General features: G+C 43.7%; 1 protein-coding gene across 1 annotated transcript in view; it reads left to right on the forward strand.

Moving 5' to 3' along the window:
* The window catches only part of LOC103747522 (collagen alpha-4(VI) chain-like), a 119,683-nt gene that overhangs the window by 95,097 nt on the left and 4,224 nt on the right, over positions 1-20,362 (forward strand). The window contains exons 31-36 of the mRNA XM_029554536.1: positions 488-499; positions 1,174-1,667; positions 9,758-9,848; positions 13,423-14,106; positions 17,421-17,517; positions 18,359-18,570. Of these exons, the coding sequence (XP_029410396.1) occupies positions 488-499; positions 1,174-1,667; positions 9,758-9,848; positions 13,423-14,106; positions 17,421-17,517; positions 18,359-18,570 (1,590 nt within the window). The remainder of the gene's footprint in view (positions 1-487; positions 500-1,173; positions 1,668-9,757; positions 9,849-13,422; positions 14,107-17,420; positions 17,518-18,358; positions 18,571-20,362) is intronic.

The raw sequence follows: 20,362 nt of genomic DNA on the forward strand, positions 1-20,362 counted from the left end.
TTATTTTTAAGTTTAAAATTTTCTATTTTTAAATGTATTATTATTATTATTATTATTATAATTTTACCATTTTCTTGTTCTGTTATCTAGAACACAGTAAGCCAGCTATCCCACTGGAAAGTGAGGTCTTTGTTCAAGGCAGCCATAGGCCCTGTTAAAAAATTGGGGTTCCTATTACTATAGAGAAAAATGTAGAATGGAGGCTGGGGAAATGGTATGGGCACCTGCCATGCTCAGGGAGCAGTCTAGAAGGCCACTTGAATTTCTCAGAAGAGAGGGTTTTTCTGAACTAGGTGTGGTGCTGCATAGCCCAAATCCTAGCACCTTGAGGTGGAAGCAGGAGAACTGCAAGTTCATGGTTGGCTTGGGTGACAGTAAGACTCTGTAAAGAGCAAGAGTATTTTATATTGAAATACATGGAGTAGACGCCACTGCCTGTATAAACTAACAGTGTTTTCTTTTCCCTTCAAAACAATTTTCCTTCCAGCTTGTTCAGCAGGTAAATACCACTCCTTTTTAAAAATAATTAATTGAACTTTTGTGTTCATACATAAAATCATCTTTATGCCCCCTTCCCCTTCCCCTTTGACACCCTCTCATAACCCCCATCCCCCACTGGAGTTCATACATTCTGTCATTTGTGTTAAGGCCTATCATGTAAAGTTATTGTCCCCAGATGTCCCTCAATGCAAGTTCATTCACCAGGGTTTAGTCAGTCTATCTAGAGTCTCTCTCTTCAAGGAGATCTGCTCTTCTCACTCAGCAGTAATCAGCTGCCAATAATTCTTTGACTAAGATTGGGGCTTGCTGTTCATTTCTATAGTTCTGTGCTTGGTTTTTGTCTGCCTGTTTGCATGGGTCTTGTGCATGCTGACACCATTGCTGTAGGTTTGTATGTGAAGGGTCCCTGGCACCTGTAGGACTATTTCCGTATGGTCATGCACCCCCCCCCCGGCTCTTACAACCTTTCAGCCCCCTCTTCCACAATGGTCCCTGAGCCCTGCCTGGGTGGGCCTCAATATAGGAGACCTGTCCAAGGACCCACACTCTGCTGACTCTTATTCTCTACGTGTCGGCCGTTTGTGGCCTTTTGTATCATTCCTTTTTTGCTTAAGCCCTGGCCTGTCTGGAGGCAGTACAGAGTCTCTCAAATCTGTGTGTTCTTGTCTCAAGGAATTTCCAGATGCCCAGCATTCCCGACTGAAGTGGTCTTTGCCTTGGACATGTCAAATGATGTCTCCCAGTTGGATTTTGAGAGGATGAGAAATATTTTATTATCTTTGTTGATGAAGATGGAAATAAGCGATAGTAACTGCCCTACGGGTGCCCGAGTGGCCATCGTAGCCTACAACACGAGAACAGATCATCTGGTGCGCTTCTCAGACCACAAGGGGAAGCTTGCCCTTCTGCAGGCTGTCAGGAAAATCCCCCTGGAACGGTCCTCTGGGCTCCGCAACCTCGGGGCAACCATGAAGTTTGTGGCAAGACATGTGTTCAAGCGCGTGCGCCGTGGCCTCCTGGCTCAGAAGGTGGCTGTGTTCTTCCAGGTGGGTAGGAACTATGACCTGGCCTCTGTCAGCACAGCCATGCTGGAGCTCCACGCAGCAGACATCATCACTGCTGTCGTCACCTTCACAGAGGACCACAGCCTCCCGGAAGCCCTGCTGGTATGTGGGGTGCTGGGAAGGACAGATGGGGAAAGGGTGCTGGGGTTGACATCTGGTTCTTATCCCACCACCAGAGCCTGCGTGGGCTGTGAGTGTGGTTTAGGGGAAGAATTCTCCAGAAACTGCATGTGTTCCATGCTATGGGCTTCACAGATATTACCATTTAATATCCCCAAAGCTCTACAGGTTAGGCCTTATTGATTCTCTTCAGTTTAGGGATTAGAACACTGGGGCTTAGAGAGGGTAAGTATATTCTTGAAGGTCAAATAACTGCTTAGTGGCACACAGCTATCTGCGGTCAAGCTTGTGTATAACACTATGCTAAACTATATGACAGGTTATAGACCATAACTCCTTCTTGTCCTCCTCTTCTCCTCCTCCCCCTGATCCTCCCCTTCTTCTTCCTTCCTTTTACTGGGATATGACCTTATGTTCCCACCTAGCAAAATGGAAAAAGTGCAGTGAATTTTAAACACACACATGAAGGGAGTGTGCTGCATGTGTATGTGTATGTATGTGTGGGCGCACATGTGTGAGTGAGTGTGCAGGCACCTGTGAGGGCCAGAGATCATCCTTGGCTGTCGTTCCTCAGGAGCCGACCACCTTGTGTTTTGAGATAGGGTCTGTCATTGCTCTGGAGCTCACTGAGTAGGCTAGGCTGGCTTGCTGGCAAGCCTGGGGTCTCTCTATCTCCCCAGTGCTAGGATTATAGGATTATAGGTATGTGCTACCTCTCTCTCTCCTTTTTTTTTTTTTTTTTTTTTGGTCTTTTTGAGACAGGGTCTCCATGTAGCCCCAGCTGTCCTGGAACTCACTATGTGGACCAGGCTGGCCTTGAACACACAGAGATCCGCCTGCCTCTGCCTCCCTAGTGCTGTAATTAAAGGCGTGCGCCACCATGCCCAGCTCTGTCTCCTTTTTAAACCTAGCTGCTGGGGATTTGAACTTAGGTCTTTATGTTTGCATGGCAAAAGCACTTTATTGACTGAGCCATCTCCCCAACCCTAGATGGGTTTTTATGTGTGTTTACTCCTCTGTGCCCAAGATGCAGTTTAAGATACAGAACATTTTCAGCAGTCTATAAATTTTCTTCCTGTCCTTTACCGAGCCGTACATACATCCCAGGGTAGCTCCTCTTCTGACTTTTATCACAACCCCATAGCTTTTGTTTGTTCTGAATCTTCATATAAATGGAATCACAGCCTTCTAGCCTTTTGAATCTGACTTCTTTCGGTCAATGTGTCTGGGCTCCTTGCATACCCATGTGCATATGGGTGATTTGTTCTATTATTTCAGTGCGGTGCTTCAGCCTGTGTGGATACCAAGAGCCAGTCACTTCTCAGTTCTCTAAAGTTTTTTCTAACTGATACCCACGCAGTACATGCTGTAGAGTATCTGGGATGATTTGTCAAAATGAAGGGTGATTTTCCCCCTACCACATGAATGCTAGACTGAGCCATGTGACACCACCAATATTTGACCATTTTTGACCTGAAAAAAATGGAAGTGTCATCTGGTTCAACTTAATAGTTAATGGATTCAGCTGTGCCAGACCACTTAATTTTCCCCTAAGATCAAGTTGTGCAGCAGAAATGGTAGGTGAGAAATTTTATTGACACAGCTGTGAATATGTGTCTAAGAATCAATAAATAAGCCTGTGACAGCTTGCAAACTATCAGAAAAGATAGGCCACATATCTTGGGTTGAGAAACAAAGAGAAAATGCAGAGTGAATTCCTGTTCACTCCTGTATCCCTCTTGCCTAGTAGCATATCTGAAGAGGGGCAGGCTTGGGGGCGGGGGGCTTAATAAAGGCAAGATATATAAACAAAGTGCCACTTAAATTAGAGTTGCAATGTCTTTTTGTTCTTTCATAAATAACGAGGTGTTTATGGATGAGGTCTTCCCCTGACTGGGTCTCATTTTCCTTGGCTCAGAGATTGAAAGAGTGGGAGCTGAGGATATAGCTCAGTTGGTAGAGTACTTGCCTAGCATGCATGAAGCCCTGGGTTCAGTCCCTAGCACCACATAAATCAGGGCTGGTATAGCATGCTTATAATTCTAGCCCTTGAGAGGGAGAGAGATCAGAAATTCAAGAGCAGGGCTGGAAAGATGGCTCAGTGGTTAAAGGCACTTTCTGCTCTTACAGAGGACCTAGGTTCAATTCTCAGCACCCATATGGTGGCTAACGACTGTCTGCAACTCCAGTTTCAAGGGAATCTGACACCCTCTCCTGACCTCTACTTGCGTGACATGGATTCACTTACATACGTACAGACAATACGCTCATACATGACATGCAGACATGACATGGGTTCACATACAGGCAGACAATACGCTCATACACATAAAAATAATAAATTTTTTAAAAAAGTAAAAATCTTAAAAAAAAAAAGATTCAAGGTCATTCTTGACTACATATTGAGTTCAAGGTCTGCCCGATCTAAGTGAGACCCAGTCTCAAAAAACTAAACCAGGCCAAATCAAACCACAAAAACCACACAAAGCAGGTTGCAATGTAATGTTATCTAGGCTTCCTTCTATACACAATTATCAACACATCTATTTCTCAGGAAGGCCTGCCCCTAACGTTTAGAAAGTGATGCCTGTGGTGCTGCTCTCTGACTGGCTGTTGGGCAGTCGGCATTTGGTTCTGATTTATACACTTGTCCTTTGCCATTGCCTTCTGGCCCTCCTAGTTGCTGGGTTCAGAGTACAAGGATGCATTGGTATATGAGGAGAAGATGCCAGCTCGAGTATGCTCGAATCTCTGCCCTGTCATTTCTAACTGCTCTCCTTTCCATTTCTTGGACATGTTCTCACCCCAGGGAGCTAGGAGACAATTCAGCATTTTGAAAATTTAACCATTTAGGAAGGATGTTAAATGATGTTTGCCAGCTCAGATATAACAAATGACACTATTGCTGGTGACATTGGCAAGGAGAGAAACTGTACAATGGAACCCCATTTTCATGGCCTTGCAGAAAGCCCCTGTTCTTCATGAGTGAGTGGGCAATTGCAGCCTTACCCAGCTCTCCTCTGTGCCTTACATGAGGGGAACTGGGAAGTCAGTGGGATTTTCTTATGGTTTAGCTTCTGAATTCATCACCCAAAGGCTCTCTCTGTGTCAGGCTTGTCTTTCACCTCTACGTTATTTTAATTTTTAGAACAACACCCACATGCTTCTTCTGGGGAAATGCTGGTAGTACAATTTGAAACAATTGTATAAACAGATGCCCTAACTTCTCAGTCCATTTAAACATGCTTGGAGGCAGCGATGCTCACTGAAAACATTTTTCAAAGCTATCTGTGGAATTGTCTTAGCCCTAAATAAAACTGCATTACAGCATTTGGACTCTCTCATGCCTAATCCCATCATTAAGAACTGTCTTCTGCCTCAAAACACAAGCCTTCATTAGATGATTTTTTTTTGTCTTCTTTTTTGAGACAGGGTCTCCCTGTAGCCCTAGCTGACCTAGATTCGCTGTGGAGACCAGGCTGGCCTTGACTCACAGAGATCTGCCTGCCTCTGCCTCCCGAGTGCTGGGATTAAAGGCGTGCGCCACCACGCCCAGCAGATCAATTTTTTAAAGTGAAGAAGTGGAGTGTTAGAAAATGCGACTTGTGTGCCAGGTTTCAAATTTCATTTTTTTTTCTAAAAAGCCTAGCACATATTTCCTTGAAACAATGCCTAGGAAAATAGCTAATGTTTATTGGTCCAGCTGCCATTCTAAACTTTTATTGATTCATTTACTCCTCAGAACCCAATGAGATAAGTAATATTACGAGCCTATTCAGATAATGAAACTGAGACACAGAGCAGTTAAATGATTGTTCATGGACTGGAGCGTTTGTGAGCCCTGAGGTTTTGAATTCAGAAGTCAAATACAGGGTAGGGGAGACCAGGGAAAGAGACTTTACAAGTTCTAAGTCTTTTCTCTCTCTGTTTTAACACATTTCATTTTATAGTAAAATGTGCCTATGAACTAGCCCCATTTTTATTCCTGTGTATGGCTCTTATGTTCTTTCAGAAACTGTCATTCTGTCTATTAATCAGGAAAGGATGTTAGTGCAAACCTGTGGGCTGCAGTCTCTCCTTGTCTTCAGTATACAGTTGAGGCAGGAAGACAGGAGGGAAAGGGGCCCCTCACCGTTGGATCTAGTTTGCCTTTCTTGCTGATTGTGAATCAGGAAACTTCAATACAACTGATAAAGTTGAATGTGCCTGTAGAGATGATGTATGGGTTCCTAAAGACACATCAGCCAAGGATGTTTAAAAACTGTGCTTGCTTAAGGCCAGAATGTTTATAGCTTTGAATTTTACCATTTTTTACATGTGTATATATGTATGGGTGTGTGTGTGTGTGTGTGTGTGTGTGTGTGTGTGGTATATGTCTCTGTGTATGTGTGTGTATGTGTGCCAGAGGAAGAGGTCAGATGTCCTGCTCTATCACTCTCTGCCTTATTTCCTGGAGACACAGTCTCTCACTGAACCTGGAGCTAGGGTGGTGACCAGAAAGCCCCAGTGAGACACTGGTCTCTGCTCTCTCACAGGCTCTAGGATTACAGGAGTATGCTTAGCTATCATCAACTTTTTACATGTGAGTTGGGGATTTGAACTCAGGTCCTTGTGCTTGTATAGCAAGCACTCTTACCTACAGAGCCATCTTCCCAGTCCCTTATCTCTAAATAAGGGACTTGCTTCATGGGCTGACATGGTGGTGCACACCTTTAATCCCAGTGCTCAGGAGGCAGAGGTAGAGGCAGGCAGATCTCTGAGAGATTGAGGCCAGCCTGGTATATCTATCAAGTTCCAGGCCAGCTGGGGCTACAGAGAGACCCTGCCTCAAACAAAAACAAAAACAAAAAGTACACTTCATAAAACTACCTTACAATTTCATTTACAAAAGGAAATTGTGTGTGTGTGTGTGTGTGTGTGTGTGTGTGTGTGTGCATGTTTGTGTGTGAGGATGAGCAGGCATGTCGAGGCCAGAGGGCAACATCAGCTCTTGTTCCTTAGTTGCTGTGTACCTTTTCTTTTGAGGCATGGTCTCTCACTGGCTTGGAACTTGCCAAGTAGGCTCAGCTGGATGGCTGGTGAGCCCCAGGGACCTGCTTGTCTTTGCCTCCCCAGTGCTGGGATTGTAAGCGTGCATCACCATGCCCAGCTTCTTTATGTGGGTTCTAGGGATTAGAACCAGGTCCTTTATGACTGACTCATCTCCCAGCCTACAGAAGGAAATCTTTAGGAAAAACAAGTATACCAGCTGATACATTTTTACTTAACTTCTAAACTTTACTTAAATTTTATGCTTGGCATAATGTTTATACTTGGTCATAGCCAAAAGTCTGAGAAAGGATGATTTTGCCTAAACTTTAAACCCTATAAATTATATCCTTTGAGGAATATAGAAAGCTCCACACAGGAGAAAGACACCTAGGCCTCTCTCTCTCTCTCTCTCTCTCTCTCTCTCTCTCTCTCTCTCTCTCTCTGTTAACTGCCTTGGGACTGTTTCCCCTTTTCCTGTAAGTCTGAATGTTTAATAAACTCACTACCTTTGTTTTGCTTCACTTTGACTTGTCTTTCTTGAAGTTCTTTTCTGTGGCATAGTCTAGAATCTCACTTATCCTGAGTAGAGGTCTCTGAGGTTGCTGTTGGCTGTGTTGGGCTGCGTCTCCCTTCTGTATTGTTGCAAATGAGCCTGGACATTTGTGAAGGAACTTGAAAGAATGTTAAATGTGCCGATTCAAATAGTAGTGGAGCTTTGAGCCTTGCGCAGATCTCTTAGTTTGTGTCTGAAGTATTCTAACTTTTATTCCCTTCTCTGATGTGGATGGAGTTCTCAGTAGGAATCAGGGTCAGTGCACTCCTGTCTTCCCACTGAAATCCCCTCCCACATGCTTTCTTAGCTTGAGCTTTCAGAGGAAACATTTCTGTCCATCTTATCATCAACAATGACTGTGCTGACAAGTCCAAAGCCCAAGTCATTAAATGCTCATTAATAAAACCTGGTACAGACATAGCTGTACTGAATCACAGTTTCTCTGTGGATTTCCATTGTACTTTTGGTCTTTGTCATCACAAGTGTTTTACAAGAACAGTACAGATGTTAAGTATGACCATAAAATAATTGTTCCTAAGAAAAACTTAAAAAAAGAAAGTTGTGTATCTCATTGAATTTGGTTGGATTCGATAGCTTTCCAGTGAACTGAGTAATACAGGAAAGAGTCATAGGCTGGGAGGCTGCCCAGAGTGGAAGACATCTTATATTGTCCTGCTCAGAAGCTGACACAGAAGACAGTAACCTAGGACCAGGCTGCCGAATCAGCCTGGGTTCATTACAATTCTTAAGCCAGGAAAAAAGCAACCGAATGTTGCTTTTGCTCTACAGGGAATGAGAGAGAATGTTTTTTGCCTTTCTTCTCTAGGAGAATAGTCCTGCTTATTATGCTGGATAGCTTTAGTGTCAACTTGACACACCTGGGTTGAGGGAGCCTCAGTTGGGGAATTGTCTCTATTGGACTGACCTGTGGCCATGTCTGAAGGGCATCTTCTTGATGAGTGATGTGGGAGGACCCAGCCCACTGTGGGTGGTGCCACCCCTGGGCAGGTGGGCCTGTGTTGCATAAGAAAGCAGGCTGAGCAGGGGTCAGGGGAGCAAGCCAGTCAGCAGTGTTCCTCCATGCCCTGTGCTCCAGTTCCTGCTTCCAGGTTCCTGCCCTGAGTTCCTACCTTGGGCTCCCAGATGAACTGTGATCTGGGATATGTAAGCTAAATAAACCCTTTCCTCCCCAAGTTGGTAGTGGTCAGAGTGTTTTGTCACAGCAATGAAGAACAAACTAGGACACTTACAGTATGTGTGTGTGTATGTGCTACACTAATTTAAATAAATGTTCAAGGCTTGGTATTCTTTTCTCATTGAGATGTTTCCTCCAAGTAAGCTTGCTTTGAAAGTCAGTGTTCAGGGTCTGTGGGAACACCAGGTAGAAAACAAGATGCTATATAAAGAATATATATCGCAGGACGCTTTCTTCCAAAGTAACTCTTCACTGTCTGCCTTCCTGTGAACTAGTGTGACATCTTCATGTCCTGAGTACTTTGTTACCTAGAGTCATGCTTAGAGACTTTCTGGCCATGTTCATGAAGGTGAATGCACAGCAGGGCTCCATCCTACGTGCTTGGATATGAGTTTTACTGCATGCAACCAGTTCAGGACCTAGGCTTTTAGCATCTGTGGTCTCATTATACTCCAGGGCCTCAAAAGCTTTTCTTCTCCATCCTCTAAATCTGGCTGGTAGATGAGGGTTGAAGGAGCAAGAGAGTATAATGCATGCACTGGAATGGCATACATCACTTTCACCTACTGGCTAAACCCCAGTCATATGTAGGAAGTAGCTGCAAGCCTGGCAATGTAGTTGATCTGTGCCTCTAGGAAGAAGGAATGACTTTGTTGACCCAGTTACCAAGATGTCCCATGGAGTTGTTATTATTACTAATATTTTTCTTTTAATCTTTGCTGTTAATTGGTTATTTAATTACCATCAGAAAGGTAAGTGAAAGAGATAAACACACTTTTCATCTCTCCAAGGCTTCTTTGTCTCCTCTTCACTCATACCCACTAACTGGAGTATGTCCCTGCTTTGAACACCAGGAATATTCTACAGACTCCTCCCTCACATTGTCCACTTCTTTCCATTCCAATGGTACATGGCCACCTCCTTGAAATGCAGTATGTGTCCTGGGTACTGCGGACAGTTAGTAGAGATGGATGGAATTTACAAATGATTGATACTCATGTTTTTACCCTATTCTGACACAGCATGACACTGGCTGAGTTTCAGGTGTTCTGGGAATCTGAACATTCTCTAGGTCATATAACTACCATACTGATAGTCCAACTTCCATGTTAGAACTACAGTACTAAGTGACTATAAATAACTGTTATATAATGCCAAATTATTTATATGTATTTATGTGATTATATAGTCTTTAAAAATTGCAATAATGTTTTTCCATCTGAATTAGAAAAAAAAAAGACCATGAGGTAGAATTTAACCCAGCTGATCATGAACTGTGCATGTTTGGATTAGATGGACGGACTCAACAGATTTCACTTGTTTACATGGGAGACTGAGCACCAGCAGGATGTGGAGCACCTGGCTCGCTGCACGCTTTGCTATGGTAAGCCAGGAGAGTGTTTCTGATCAGACTAATGCCCTTAGAATGGATGAATAAACTGCTGGCCAGAGGCCAGATTTGCTTTGGAGATGTGCCTTAGCTTGGTGTGTGCAGGGTTGTAGAATCATGGAGTTTCCCACTAAATCTGGAGTTTTCAGTTTCTTAGGAAGTCAGAATTGTCTTGAGAGGCACAAACCCTGCATTCCTTAGGTGACCACAGGCAGCAGGGAGTCTGATTCCCTCTGATGGGATGGGTGACTACTAGTGTCCCACAGTCCCTCCTCTTCCCCTTCAAGTTACCCCGGATACACTTTGTTCATTTACCTTCTGCCAAGGTGGCTGGGGTTGAGTGTTGTCTTTTAATAGCACCTTAATGAGATGAGCAGGCCATAGAATTAAGAGTCGAGTCCTGGGTGCTAGATAATGGGTCTACCTTTTTTTTTTTTTTCAAAGAAAGGAAAACGTTTATTCACTGCTAGTGAGAGTCAAAACTGGTACAGCCACTATGGAAATCAGTGTGGAGGTTCCTCAAAAAGCTAGAAATAGATTTACTATAAGATCCAGCTATACCACTGTTGGGCAGATACCCAAAGGACTCTGAATCCCATTACAGAAATACCTGCTCATCCATGTTCATTGATGCTCTATTCAGAGTAGCCAGGAAATGGAAACAACCCAGATGTCCACCAACAGATGAGTGAATAATGAAAATATGTATAGTCACACAATGGAATAATGAAAATTTCATTTAAGAAAAATGAAATTATGAAATTCACAGATAAATTTATGGAACTGTAAACAATCATCCTGAATGAGGCAACCCAGACAATGGGTCTACTTTTGGTCAATTGTGAGATCCATTCTCTCTTGGTCCCTGACCTCCACCACTGTATCCCACATTGCTCACTAGCTTGTATGAGAGAAAACTTCTTGCAGAAGACTATGTATGTCCGCATGTGAGGAAGTTCCCATCCATGTCCCCTTGCTCAGGTCTGAGCGGGTGAACTCCAAAGGGGATTTCATTGTCCCCTTCACTTTATCCACAAAGACCTAGCACTGCCATGAGTAATATGTCTGTGATTACTTGATGAGTCAGATGTAGTAACTGCCCTGTGTAGAATGTGTCACAGTTGAGCAGCTGGATTCACAACCGTACACATTAAATAAAAATAAATATGTCTGTGTATGTGTGTGAGTTTATGTGCACCATATGTATGCAAGATCCCATGAGGATGTCCGATCCCCTGGAGCCGGAGTTACCAGTAGTTGTGAGCCACTCAATGTGGGTGCTGGGAACCAAACCTTGGTCATCTGTAAGAGCAGTACATCTTCTTAAGCACAGTCCTGTTAACTCATTTTTCATGTAAACACAGCGAACCCCATAAGGTAGGTACTATCGTGATCTTCATCATATCTCTGACAGAAATAGATGCTCTGGGGAAACAAGTTCATTTCCCTAAGGTCAGAAGCCGAGTAAGAGATGAACCTGGATTGAACCAGGAAATCACGTTCATTTTTAGATTTCACATAGAAGTGGATTTTGTGTGAGCTCTCTACTAGGGAGACAGAAACAAATACCCACTCTTCCAGGCAGGGCATCAATGACAAATCAAAGTATAACACCACCAAAGTCCAACTTGGGAACCAATATGTTTATTGAGCTTATTTTCAGAGCTTAAGTGAGGGGTTACTTTGAGCGACCCCAAAGTAACCTACCCACCTAAAGGTTTCACCCCAACAAGGATGATGACTTCCCTGAAGGTACATAGATGGGGCCTTCCCTTCAGTTAACCTCCCACCTTCTATAAACAATAGCACATCCCAAGACTAAGAGGCCATGTGCAGTGAGGGCAGAATCACATCCAGCTGGCTGGGAGGTGTGGGGGGAGTGGCTGGAATCTAAGATAGGACTTCAATGACCTTCCCCACCCTTTTCTATGGGGGAATGCCAGTAGTCACCAGGCCCCATCTTGAGGGTCTGTTGCAAGTAGACAAACCGCTCTGGTGAAGATGATGGCTGTTATGCTCTGAGGACAACGCTCTGTAACAGTGAGATTGTTTGGAATTTGCTTTTCTGTGCTTCACTCGTTTCACTTAGCACAATGTCCTCTTGGTTCACCCATGTTGTCATAAGCAACTGAATTTCCTACTTTTTAGTAGCTGAATAGTATTCCATTGTGCCTCTAAATACACTTGTCAATCCATTCAGTATGTGTTTTTTGTTAGAATATTCGCAACCGTTGGCAGAAGTCTAATAACCATTATTTCAAGGTAACAATAAGTATATGTAATATGATGCCTCAACTATAATATGATCACTGGCATTATAATGGTTTGTTGCGTTTATGAATACTTAAAGGAAATTTTATTTCAATAGAGGCAGTGAAAATAAAGATGCCAGTTTCCCCCTCCTAGTTTATAGATCCCCTGGGCAACTATGGCCCAAGGTCAAGAACACCTGCCAAGCACCCATTCTATGTATGTATGTATGTATGTATGTATGTATGTATTTATTTATTTATTGGTCTTTTTGAGACAGGGTCTCCCTGTAGCCCCAGCTGTCCTGGAACTCACTATGCAGACCAGGCTGGCCTTGAACTCACAGAGATCCACCTGCCTCTGCCTCCCGAGTGCTGGGATAAAAGGCGTGCTCCACCATGCCTGGCCAAGCACCCATTCTAAATGGAAGAGTAGGTAGGGCCCATTGGTAGGTTCCTAAAACTTTGTTCCTCAGAATACCTGACATTTCAGCATCAGATTCTGAGCTGTAACCCAGCAAACCAGAATCCACATTAAAAAAAGAAAATCTGGGGGCTGGAGAGATGGCTCAGAGGTTAAGAACACTGGTTGTTCTTGCAGAAGACCCAGGTTGGAATCCCAGCACCCACATGGCAGCTAACAACTATCCATAACTCCAGTCCCAGGGGATCCAACAGCCCCTTCTGACCTCCGCGGGCATTGCACGACATGGGTGCACTTACCTACATGCAGGCAATACATACACATAAAATAAAAATAATAAATAAAACAAAAGAAAATCTACATTGACAAAAGAAATATTCTGTATGCTTGTAATGCTGAATGAGTTTAGGAACCCTGAAGATTAAGCCGTCATTTAAAAATTATCAATATTTGCTTTTTTTTTTTTTTTTTTTTTTTTTTTGTCTTTTTGAGACAGGTTCTCCCTGCAGCTCCAGCTGCCCTGGAACTTTCTATACAGACCAGGCTGGCCTTGAACTCACAAAGATCTTCTTGCCTCTGCCTCCCTATCACTGGGATTAAAGGTGTGCGCCACCATGCCTGGCCCAATATTTGCTTTTTAAAAAAGCAAACATAAAATGTCAGCCTCATCTTGTCCTTAAGGTCTCTGTCACTCTAGCAGTCAACGTGTGTAGTTTCCCAAACATCATGACTGATGACTAAAATGGGCACCTGTACTTACACAGCGCCCAGGCCCGTGTCAATCCAATGCTTGGCAAACAGCACTCAGGACAGTGCGGTTAATGAGGCTGGAAGTGTATTTTGCAGAGAAGGATGCCTGGTTTAATCCGGACCTCTCCCTGTGCTTCGTTGATAGACAAGTGCCGACCAGCCCCAGAATGCCGGCCGGATGCTTCCAGACCCCAGGCGGTGGACGCGGACTTGGTGTTCCTGGTGGACAGCTCGCAGGGGGTCAGCGCTGACACTTACCACGGGGCTCTGCGTCTCGTGGATGCGGTGCTGGACGATCTGGAGGTGGCTGCTCTGCCCAGTGCATCCCGCCGCGGGGCGCGCGCTGCCCTGCTGACACATACGCCTCCGGGCTTCTGGCCTGGTGTGGGTCGAGCTCCCGTCCTTGAGTACTTCCACCTGACCTCCCACGTCCACAGGACACAGATGCAGAGGCAGGTCCGAGAGGCTGCGGGGCACCTGCTGCAGGGAGCCTCTGCCCTGGGCCACGCCCTGGAGTGGTCCCTGGAGAAAGTGCTTCTGGCCGCCCCTCTGCCTCGAGGGGCACGGGTGCTCTTCATCATTGTGGGCAGTGAGACAAGCAGCTGGGACAGGGAGAAGCTAAGGACTCTGTCCCAGGGGGCCAAGTGCAAGGGCATCACCCTGTTCGTCCTGGCCGTGGGCCCAGGCGTGCGGGCCCAGGAGCTGGCCGAGCTGTCCCACGTGGCCAGTGTGCCCTTGGAGCAGCACCTGCTACGCCTAGAGGACATCTCGGAGGCAGAGGTAGCCTATGCTCGCCGATTCACACATGCCTTCCTGAGCATCCTAAAAAGTGAGCTACCCTAGGTGTGGTGGGATGCGGGAACTTAGTGCTTTTTTCTTTTTGAAAACAGCTTTGCTTTTAATTTCCAATGCTTGTTACTGTTTTATTTGTCAGTTTGATTTTTTAATATATAGACTTTGGTAATTTCACACATGAATATAATGTATTTAGATCATCATATTTATACCCCACTCTCCCCTTTCAGTTCTTCCCAGAATCAATCCCCCATCCTTCTCCCAACTTAATCTCCTCCTCCTCCCCCATTTCTCCTCTTTCTCCTCCTCAATCTCCTTCTCCTCCTCTTCCTCCTCTCCTTTCTTCTCTTTCTCCTCCTTTACTCCTTTCCACTGAGTTCATTTAGTGCTGTCTGTTTGTACATGGGTGTGGGGCCATCATCACCTGTATTTTGCAGTTTTAAAAAATATTTTATTATTTTTATGTGTATGAGTGTACTGCCTGCATACATGAAAGTGCACTCATGTCGTACAGTGCCACGGAGGACAGGAGACAGTGTCAGATTCCCCTGGAACTGGAGTTAGAGGCGGTTGTTAGCCACTACGTGCATGCTGGCAATTAAACCAAGTTCTGTTCAAGAGCAGCCAGTGCTCTTTACTGCTGAGCCATCCCTCCAGCCCCATATTTTATAGTTTTTTGAGATACAATCTCTAGATGCAGGCATCTGTCCTGCCGTCCTCATCTAGTGGTGGGGAGGCCTTAGGCCTTCTACACTGCTGCTCAGTTTTCTGTTACCAACGAGAGAATTGTGGTCTGCTCCTGAAATGAGAATTACAGTGTTTCCTATTTATGGAGTAGCTGCCCGAGAGGGGCTCTGAAGCCCCGCTGCTGTCTAACACAGGTATGCTTACTGTTCCTCCTGCTCATCACTGCTGCTTTCCCATGGCAGGTGGCCGTGCCTCTCAGATTTTAACCTTCACACCTCAGGGACCTTGTTCAGATGTGGGTTCAGATGTGCTGCTGGTGCATGGCCACAGTTTTTGTCTTTAGAGACAGGGTCTGCCTATGTAGTCCAGGCTGGCCTTGAACTCAGCACAATCCTCCTGTCTCACTTTTCCAAGTCCTGGGATTACAGGCTCCATGGACCACATTTTAAGTAACAAGAGTATATAACGTTCATATATTTTTCTTTTCTTGCTAAGTTAGCATATAAAGTAATGTGTTTCTTTATGGCATTTTCTTTTTCTTTTTTTCAAACTTTAAAAATATTTTATTTTTATTTTTTATTTTTTTAAATTAAAAAATATTTTAATCTCAGCTTGGCCTCAAATTCACTATCTAGTCAAAGATGATCTTGAACTTCTGATCCCTCTGACTCTATCTTCAGAGTGCCATGTGGGTGCTGGGAATTGAACCCGGGTCTTCTGCAAGAGCAGTCAGTGTTCTTAACCTCTGAGCCATCTCTCCAGCCCCTCTTTATGGCATTTTTATACATGTGTCATACTTCATTCTTCTTAGACCCCTTCCCAGGTGCCCTCTCCTGTGGCCCCTGCTTCCTCCCCTGGTTTACTTCCTTCCCCTAGATAGACTGGTTCCTGCTTCCGTGTTACATATATTACACTACCCTCTCTTCCCATTCTTTCTTAAGATCTTTTCTACCCATCTTATGATCTCTTTCCTAGTTCCATGACCCCTCCCACACTTATAAACACCACACACACCCACACATACCCACACACACCCACACAGTTCTGTATCTGAGAGGAAAACATGCAGTATTTTAAAGTGGGAGTGATAGGTCAAAATCCCTGGGTCTCCCTTCTTCAAGCTGGGTAGATTAAGCTAACAGTGAAGATTAAGGGGCAAGGGCTGTGCCAGTGCATCATGGCTGGAATTCTTTCCCACCTCGCTGTCTAGCAGCCTCACCTCCTATCAGATCCAGCTGTACTCAATTCATGACCACCCAGGGCCAAGTTGTATCCTTCACATGATAGTGGAGATGTAGGCATAGGAGAGTATTAACCTGGCCATGTTCAGGTGCACTGTGAGGCATGTGTGAGGCCTCACCTTCTGTCCTGGGAGACACAGTGGATGTGACATCCCATTGGGGCCTTGAGGATGAAGGGAGTCTCATGGACATCTTAGACATACTGACAGGACGTTTGTGCCTCTCCTTTTGATAGGTATAAGTATCAGCGAATTAGTTCTAGTCCTGGCTCTACTATTTGTGAACTATGAGATCCTAGGAAAGCCACAAAACCTTTGAACCTTAAATTTTTGATCTTCGCAGGGGATTGTAGAGATGGCTTACATTATAACTTAATGATTTTTTGAGGGAGTAACAGGCTAAAAAAATCACTTTTCTTATCTGTTTAATTTTGTTTTACTTTATTTTTCTATTTTAGTAGACTGTATTTTAAATTTTGTTATATCTTTTATGTTGGGATATTATATTATCTATATAACAATGCATTTTATGTCTTTATTTCGCTTGCTTTTGATGTTATTTTATTTAGTTTTATTTGAACTTATATATTTATTTTATATTTTGTTCATCTCTGTTTTATGACCTTTTGATTTTTACATCTTTATGGGCTTATTTTTGTTAGCATTCAATTTGCTTTTATTTTCACATTAATTTTATTTTGCTTTATTTGATTTTATGACTTGAATTTGATATAGTATTTGGTAGTAATTTTAGTAGCTTTTTGTTTTTGTTTTTATGTTCAATTTTATTATTTTTAATATGATATTTTATGAAGTCTATGACATCTTTGAGAATTTCATGCACTGTATTTTGATCATATTTGCCTTCACTCTTTTCCTAACACTTCTCAGATCCATCCCCACCTCCAGCTTTGTGTCCTCTCTCTCTCTTTTTTTAATAACTTGAGCTCACTTTGTACTCAGCCCATAATACGCCGGAATGTAGGGCCATTCACTGGATCAAGGTCTACCTACTAGGAGCCACACCCTTAAAGAAAACAGACTCTCCCTCCCCCAGAAACCATTAGCTGTCAATAGCTCCTCAGTTAGGGGGAGAGGCTCATGAACCCCTCCCCCTCCATGCTGGAATGTTGACTAGCTTGATCTGGTGCAGGTCTTGTGCAGGCAGCCACAGCTGCTGTGAGTTCAGGTGTGCAGCAGTCCTGTCACATATAGAAGATGCTGTTTAATCCAGTCCTCCCTGACCTTTGACTCTTAAATCTTTCTATCTCTTCATGATAATCTCTGAGCCTTGGGGGTATGTGTGATCTAGATGTACCATTTGTGGCTGAGCACTCCACTGACATGTATTCTCTCATCCTTGATTGTGTTATTATTTATATGATTTTATGTTTGACTTTAATTTTTTTTTTAACTTTCAGGTGGAATAAACCAGTATCCACCCCCAGAGCTCACTGAAGAATGTGGCGGTCCAAACCGTGGGGACACCTTGCTACAATTAGTCACACCTATCAAGAGGTAGGCTTGGGTTGACCTAGGCAGGACACTGTCACCCTAAATAAAAGTTACATGCCATTCCAGTTCTTGACTTGACCCAAACTACTGGTGCTTGGGACAATCTTGGGTGTGACAGCTCTGATGTGACTTAGTGTTTCTTTTGTAATCTTTTGAGACAGGGTCTCAACATGTAGCCTAGGAAGCCTTGAACATATGGTCCTTTTGCCTCAGTCTCTAGTGATTTGGGGTGCAGGTGTATGCCACCAGGCCTGGCTCTCTTTTCTGATTTTGTGTTGTTTTTATTTTCTTGGTCTTTTTGAGACAGGGTCTCCCTGTAGCCCCAGCAGGCCTGGAACGCACCATGTAGACCAAACGGGCCTCATTCTCATAGAGATCTACCTGCCTCTGCCTCTCGAGTGCTGGGATTAAAAGCATATGCCATTGTACTTGGACTTTCTGACTTTATTTTTTTGGCTGATTTTGTTTTAATGTTAAAAGTAAAAAAGTATATAGAACCAATGTATAAAAAAATCAAAGACCACATGGGTACATAAAAGCAAACAATAAAAAAAAGTCATCTCACTGTATCATCCATCCTCCAACCTCAGGTCTCAGAAGTAAATGATGTTAGTCCTTGTCCAATCACCCCTGCCACCAGAGGGAACAGCTGCACAGTAATAAATCCTCAGAACGCACCCAAACCCATAGCAGCAATATCAACCAAGAGCAGAACCTCTTAGTTTGCATGGTTTGGTCATGGGATATGGTCCTGGGGGCATCTTTTGTGGTGATTGAACCCAGGACCTTGGACATGCTAGGCAAGCCCTAGTCATGCCATGTGACAAGGATTGCTTTCCTGCAGGTTGTCCAAGCACCAGTTTGGGTCATCTGCCTCTGCTTATGACTCAGAAGCACTCGAAGCAGCAGACCTTTTTCTAGAAGAAGAGAGAAAAGGCATGATGACAGCTCTAACTCAACAAGAAGTAGTTGAAAATTATGAAAATAACAAATATGACTCTGAAGAAAATGGTCAAGAAACACCAGCAAGAGAAAGAAATCCAGGCACCACCTATGGTGAGATGCCCGATGATGGCTTCGTTGCTCCCTCTATTGGAGTCACGTTTTAATATATTTATCTTTTTTTGTGTTTTGGTTTTTTGAGACAAGTTCTTCTTGTAGCCCCAGCTAACCTGGAACTCTATGTAGACCAGGCTGGCCTCAATCTTACAGAGATCCCCTTGTCTCTGCCTCTTGAGTGCCAGGCTTAAAGGTGTGTGCCTCCAAGCTTGGCAATATCTTTGTTAAAAAAATCTGTCTATTGTGTTAGCATGTAAATGCTGACTTTTTAACAGACCTTATTTATAAATTCCTACATAAAGTCATTCATGATGCTATAGAAATTAGTCTGAGATAAGACATAGAAGGCTTACTTCCCCTGATTCTAGAAGCCATTTTAAGGCATATTATTCAGTGTCCCCTCAGGAAGTGTTCTCATATTGTAAACAAACAAAACCAAGCAAACATTGCTTGCAGGTGTGAACATCCTCTTTTTTTTTAAAAAAAAATTATTTTTACTTTATGCGTATGAATGTTTTGCCTGCATGTATGTAAATGTACCTGTGTGAGCAATGCCCATGGAAATCAGAAGAGGGCATTGGATCCTCTGGAACTGGAATTAAGGATGGTAGTTAACTGCCATGGGAATTAAACCCAGGTGCTCTGCAAGAGCAGCCAGTGCTCTTAACCACTGAGCCGCTTCTCCAGGCCTGCGAACACACTCTTGGCCTTGAAACGGACGCACTCGTAGACAGGTTTCTTGGTCTATGAATGGACACTGTGGTGCATTCTGACAAAGTTTAAGGGACATTTTTAAAAAGAACTATAGGTCAGTTTTAGATGACAGCATGGATAAATGTCTGATCTGTGACCAACAGATTAAGCACAAGGGTAAACAGGTTAATGAGAGACCTGGGGAACTTGACCTTGACATTTTCAAAAGTCATCTAAGAAAGTTGAGTTTCTAATGAGTGAAGGAGTTAGTCCTGTTTAGATAAAAAGAGACTGATTGCCCAGAGTTTCTGAACTACCCTAGATGACTCTCCATATGGAGCTGCTGGCAAAGTGACCATGGGAGCAATGTGATATTTCCATGGCTCAGTCTTTTGATCTGTGAAGTGGGGATTTTATGAGCATCTTCCTCTTGTATTGTTTTGAGAAACAAGCTTGGTATTTTGTGTTCGGAACCTGCATACGCAAATCCCAGCAGGCACAGGGGGTGACCTTATCCTTAGGCTCAATGGAACACAGAACTTAATTTTTGTTTCAGTACAGAATATCCTCAGGTAATCTTACCAAGGTGATGAAATTTAGTCATGACTATACATTAGAATCACTTGGGAATATTTTTTTTTTATTAACTAAGCTTGTTCTTTGATGATTTCATACATGTATATACTGCCTACTGACAACTCTTAATGCCCTAGCCCCTACCCTTTCTTATCTCCTTCCTACCTCTATCAATCATGCTCCACTCAGCCCTACACATCTCTTTCCCACATTCATGTCTTTTTGTTTTGTGACCCACTGAGTTTAACCAGGACCATCTGTGTGATCATGGGTTTGGAGCTGTCTATTGGAGCCTGGTGGGCTCAGCAGTGGGTATGCAGCTGAAGACAGTGACTCCTCCTATCCTAGAATCTATTGGTAGTCAATAGTTCAGCAAGGAGGGTGTCTTAGTTTGTTCTTCGTTGCTGTGACAAAACACTCTGACCAGTACCAACTTGGGGAGGAAATGGTTTATTTGTCTTACATCTCCCAGGTCGCAGTTCATCAGGGAGCCCAAGGTAGGAACTCAGGGCAGGAACCC

The sequence above is a fragment of the Nannospalax galili genome, unplaced genomic scaffold (assembly GCF_000622305.1).
Source record: "Nannospalax galili isolate Female #2095 unplaced genomic scaffold, S.galili_v1.0 scaffold851, whole genome shotgun sequence".
In the NCBI taxonomy this organism is placed as follows: Eukaryota; Metazoa; Chordata; class Mammalia; order Rodentia; family Spalacidae; genus Nannospalax; species Nannospalax galili.